This window comes from Haematobia irritans, chromosome 5, assembly GCF_050003625.1.
Source record: "Haematobia irritans isolate KBUSLIRL chromosome 5, ASM5000362v1, whole genome shotgun sequence".
NCBI classification, from domain to species: Eukaryota; Metazoa; Arthropoda; class Insecta; order Diptera; family Muscidae; genus Haematobia; species Haematobia irritans.
In genome coordinates, this window is record NC_134401.1 from 23,776,171 (window position 1) to 23,781,191 (window position 5,021).

Consider the following 5,021-nt stretch of genomic DNA (forward strand, 5'->3'; position numbering starts at 1 on the left):
ACAAATGTAGCTTTTTGTGACGCATATGTTGCACATTTTATGTCTGGGTCTCGAATGCCATTCACAAAGGTCTCAATTTTGATGCGGTCCACAAGTGGGTGACTCTCTCCTGGGTATGCCAATAGCACCAACCGCTCAACTTCAGTTGAAAAATCTTGTAGAGTCTCATTTGATTTCTGGACTCTTCCTCTTAATTCCATTCTGAAGATGTCTTGCTTATGTTCTCCACCGTACTTGCGTTGTAGCGCAGCTATTACTTCCTTATAGTTATTTCTGGAAGAAGTTGGGATACTTTGTATTACATCGGCAGCATTACCCTTCAATGCCAACAGAAGTTCAATTGCTCTGTCGTTGTCATTCCACATGTTTCTGGATGCCACCGTCTCAAATTGGAATTTGAAAACATCAAATGAAGATGAGCCATCAAAAACAGGAGTTTTGATTTTTGGGCCCTCGATTACGCGCACTGGGCCACCTTTCATTTCTAGTTCTGACATTTTTTTCTCAAGGTGTAGAAATTTTTCATCGTGAACCACAAATTTCTTATCCAATTCCACAATTTGACTTTCAATGTGGTCTACGCGTTTCTCCATACCTTCCGAAAGTTGTTGTAACTTTTCATTAAGAATTCTAGAATTTTCGTCAAATTTCTCCACCAAAAGAAGAGAATTTTCTTCCATCATTTTTCTAGAATTTTCTTGCATTTTTAGAGCGTTTTCTTCCAGCAATTTTCTAGAATTTTCTTCCTTTTTTAGAGAATTTGCTTCCAGTTTTCTAGAATTTTCTTCCATTTTTCTAGAATTCTCATCCATGATTTTTCTAGAGTTTTCCTCCATCATTTTACTCAAAACACTGAGCATTGATGTGTAATCTACAACACTCGAAGCCACAGACGGAATTTCTACACTGCTGGTATTGACGAGTATTGATTCATCAATGTCTTCCTTATAATCAAACTCATGCGTCGCAATGTCCATATTACGCCGTTCAAACTCTTCCAGTAGACGCTTTTGAAGCTGGGCCTTATTGCCTGTTGTCGGCAGCTCCAGTTTGCTCAATTCCTTTTTTAAGTCTTCCACTCGAAGCTCATTAAACTTCATTGTAGATTTTTTTCGTTATTTCACTTCCGACACCAATTGTTACGTTTTTATATTTAGGCGTTTTTAATTACCCGACAATTAAAACACAGTTCTTTTAAATAACGACAATCTACAATTTATTTACTATGACTTCACACTTTACAATTCGTTCACACTGAAGTTATTCGTTTGACGCTTTAATTAAGACTGACTCGTTAGCAGCATGCGAGCGCTTTTATATATGACGGTGTGGCAATACGAGAACATTCTGGTAGCACTACAATATTCTGGCAACGCCAGAACATTCTTAGACAATGCTAGAAGGATCTACGACCATTAAGTTGTTTACCTGGTGGCCGCCAAACACACACACACCCACACAGACACATGCTCGCACTACTACAACAACAACAATAATGACAATAGACATTGAGACGAAATGAGAATGCAGAATAACAAAGCAAAGGGGTTGCTATTCTATGAGAGAGCAAGAACCAACACTCCGGCAAGCAAACAAAAGAACATAAAAGAAATTCAGGAAAACACTAGAAAATGAATAGATGATTCCAACAAGTGATAGCGAAACTTCATCGTTACAATTTGAAACCCCAAACTAACGGAAACTAATTTAAATAAACCCACATCCACAATTATCAAATTCGTAACAATATGTACTGCTGCGATTATTTATGACACTGTATCACTTTGAATTTCATGTTTTTCGATAAATTAGTCACAATAAATTGCATTTCTGAAATAAGAAGCGTCACTTTAACAAATTTCAAAGTTCCATTTCATCCTCATCGCTACAACAGACTTGAAAGTGACACTACAAATGTAAAGAAAATGTATTGAAAATGTGAGTTGACTTGAAATCAAGCTGCATTTATGTTGAAAATTATATTGACCCTCAAACAGAAAAGTTCTTGCATTTGGAAAACGCGCTTCCTGACTGAAATCAAGTTGAATTTATTTTGAAAATCATATTGACCCACAAACAGAAAAGTTATTGCATTTGAAAAACGTTCTTCCTCTATATATTGGGTGCGTACAGCGGGAAACTTTTTGTGTTGTACAGGGATACTACCTTTAAAGACTTATCATTTTTTTTACACAACAAGTGTGCAACTCTGTTCAGTCTGGGCTACCATCTCACTGTGTATTTCAAACATAAGAAGAAGGTATTTGTTATTGTTGAAGCGACGACACGTGCAGAGTTTTATATTACTACTTATAAATTTTGTATTAACATGGAAGTTAACACAAACCCGGCACCATTTAAACGTAACAAGAAAAAGAGAAAGAATGCCCGCTTTTTGCACAATGCTAAAGGTTTTGCGAAACAAGGCATTTATGGTAGGGGTACACACATTGAAGATGATCAGTTCAAATATTTTATCAATATTCTGGATGCTATGAAGAATGGTTTTGAAGACATTGAAGAGAAAGGTAAGACAGTTATCATTTCATAAAAAATTGTCACTATACTTTCGTTACAAATTGCAGTGAACATGGCCAACAATGTGTTCGAGCAGACCAAAGATAAAGAAGTGTACCTTGCCTCAAATCAAATAGTTTGTAAAGTTCTGGAAAGTCTTGTAGGCTTCGTGGATTCAACACAACTGGAGGTTTACTTTCAAGCATTTGCAGACAATTTTCGTCCAATTTGCTCAGATCGTTTTGCCTCACATGTTCTACAGAAAATGGTTGAGATAGCCTTTTTAAGATCAGTTGATAAAGGCCAAGAGAATAGTGGTGCAACCAATGAAGAAGAAGATGGAGACGAAGACAAACTGGCCGGACCACCCAGTAGTAAAAAACCCAAGTTGAATAAAGATGTATTCAGTGAAGAGAGATATAATCTAGATACCAACTTCCCCCAGGAGCATAAAGAAAATTGTGCCAACTTTGTTTTAAGAGTAGGCAAATTTATGTTGAACAATTTAGAAGATTTCGTGTGGGACAATTGTGCAAATCACATAATGCGAACTTGTATACTATCCCTTTCGGGAATACATGTGGCCAAGGTGGCTTTCGAGAAAGGCGGAGCGGATATGGCTAAAAACCGTAAACTCTACACAGTCTCCGAAGAGTTCAAAGAGATTGCAAAAGAATTCGGTCAACGTTTGGAAATGTGGCCACAATTTTCAGATTTCCCATATCAAGATCATTCATCGGCCTTATTAGGCGTCTTGTGTATAGCTTTAAAGGTCATCGACAAGAATATGTTGAAACATTTTGGTAAAAAGATTTTAATGGAAGCTCTACTCAAAGTAGATGACCATGGAGATGAGGATAAAGAGAAAAAAATTGAGATTTCGGATGATGAGGAAGAAAAACAAAACCCTGAGTCAACTAATACGGAAAACGATGTAGAACAGAATGAGGTGGCAGAAGTTAAACTCCCTAAGGTTTTTCAATACCAATGTTCTGTGATATTACTGGAAACGTTACTAACTGTGGCTGGTCCTAAACTTCTCACTCAATTATATGCCATGCTATTCGCCAATAAGTTAGCCGCCTTGGCTAAAGAGCCGTCAAGCAATTTTGCTGTGCAAAAACTACTGCAAAATATGAAAGAAAAAGACGATTTCGAAAATGTCTTTGAAGAATTGCATGAACACACAGAGGAATTATTAAAAATTGGTCACACGGGAGTAATTTCATCGTTATCTTCCGCATGTCTACGTTTACAAGCAAAACAAGGACAATTTGTATCGGCATTGCAATCGGCTTTGCATGTTAGCGGTGATAAAGAGAAAATGAAATCTTTTCTTTTGTGCCTTATCAAGTTGAAGCCCTTTGAGATTATACAGCAAGACAAAACAGCATTTGTCCACCTACATGGCTCTTTGATAATACAGGATATACTACGATTCAATAAACCTATTTTTATGGTAAACTGTATATTGGAAACATCTGCCGACTATATAGTTTCAGTTTTTAATACCCCCAATGGATCACATATATGCGATGCATTTCTAGAGAGTAAATTTATTGGTGAGAAATCAAGAGAAAAATTAATCAAACATTTGGAGGGATTCTACGTTGATTTGGCTATAACAAAATTTGGCTCCAGAGTTATTGAGTCATGTTTTAGTGCAGCTTCCGATACACAAAAGGCACGAATTGTCAAAGAGCTAGCTGATAAGTCAAATATGATGAAGGGATCTCCCTTTGGAAAATTAGTCCACCATAAATTGCGTGTGGAGACATATCGATTATCGGCGGAGCAATGGAAAGCCAGTTTACAACAGAAGGAGTCTAAAGTACAACAACTGTTTAAGGATATAATAAATTGATGCTAGATACAAAACTATATGATTTTTATAACTTCTATGAAACGATTGGTAATTGATTGTAATTGGTAAGTTCGAAATTCAATCAATATTAATATTGGAATTAAATTTTACACAATTTTCCATTGATGGGTTTTTATTATTAGAATAATAATTGTTTACTTTATTGACAAATGTCTATATTTTGGTCCCATAAAGAAAAACTTGGGAAACATTTATTCCGTTGGTGGCGCGTGATGGAAGTTCTCATTACCACGGATGCCACTTTCAAAATTTTATTTCTATAGAAAATTTTGTCAAAATTTTATTTCTATAGAAAATTTTATCAAAATTTTATTTCTATAGAAAATTTTGTCAAAATTTTATTTCTATAGAAAATTTTGTCAAAATTTTATTTCTATAGAAAATTTTGTCAAAATTTTATTTCTATAGAAAATTTTGTCAAAATTTTATTTCTATAGAAAATTTTGTCAAAATTTTATTTCTATAGAAAATTTTGTCAAAATTTTATTTCTATAGAAAATTTTGTCAAAATTTTATTTCTATAGAAAATTTTGTCAAAATTTTATTTCTATAGAAAATTTTGTCAAAATTTTATTTCTATAGAAAATTTTGTCAACATTTTATTTCTATAGAAAATTTT

At 34.7% G+C, this 5,021-nt stretch overlaps 1 protein-coding gene across 1 annotated transcript; it reads left to right on the forward strand.

Moving 5' to 3' along the window:
• The first annotated feature begins 2,247 nt into the window (after window positions 1-2,247).
• On the forward strand, window positions 2,248-4,398 carry LOC142241907 (nucleolar protein 9). Its single transcript, XM_075313752.1, has 2 exons — window positions 2,248-2,528; window positions 2,586-4,398. The coding sequence occupies exons 1-2, from the start codon at window positions 2,330-2,332 to the stop codon at window positions 4,379-4,381; spliced, it is 1,995 nt and encodes a 664-aa protein (XP_075169867.1). The 5' UTR covers window positions 2,248-2,329; the 3' UTR covers window positions 4,382-4,398.
• Window positions 4,399-5,021: the final 623 nt, after the last annotated feature.

Coding starts and splice junctions, on each gene's coding strand:
- LOC142241907 (XM_075313752.1), top strand. CDS start 2,330: ATGGAAGTTAACACAAACCCGGCACCATTTAAACGTAACAAGAAAAAG. Junction 2,529..2,585: donor TGAAGACATTGAAGAGAAAG/GTAAGACAGTTA, acceptor TACAAATTGCAG/TGAACATGGCCAACAATGTG.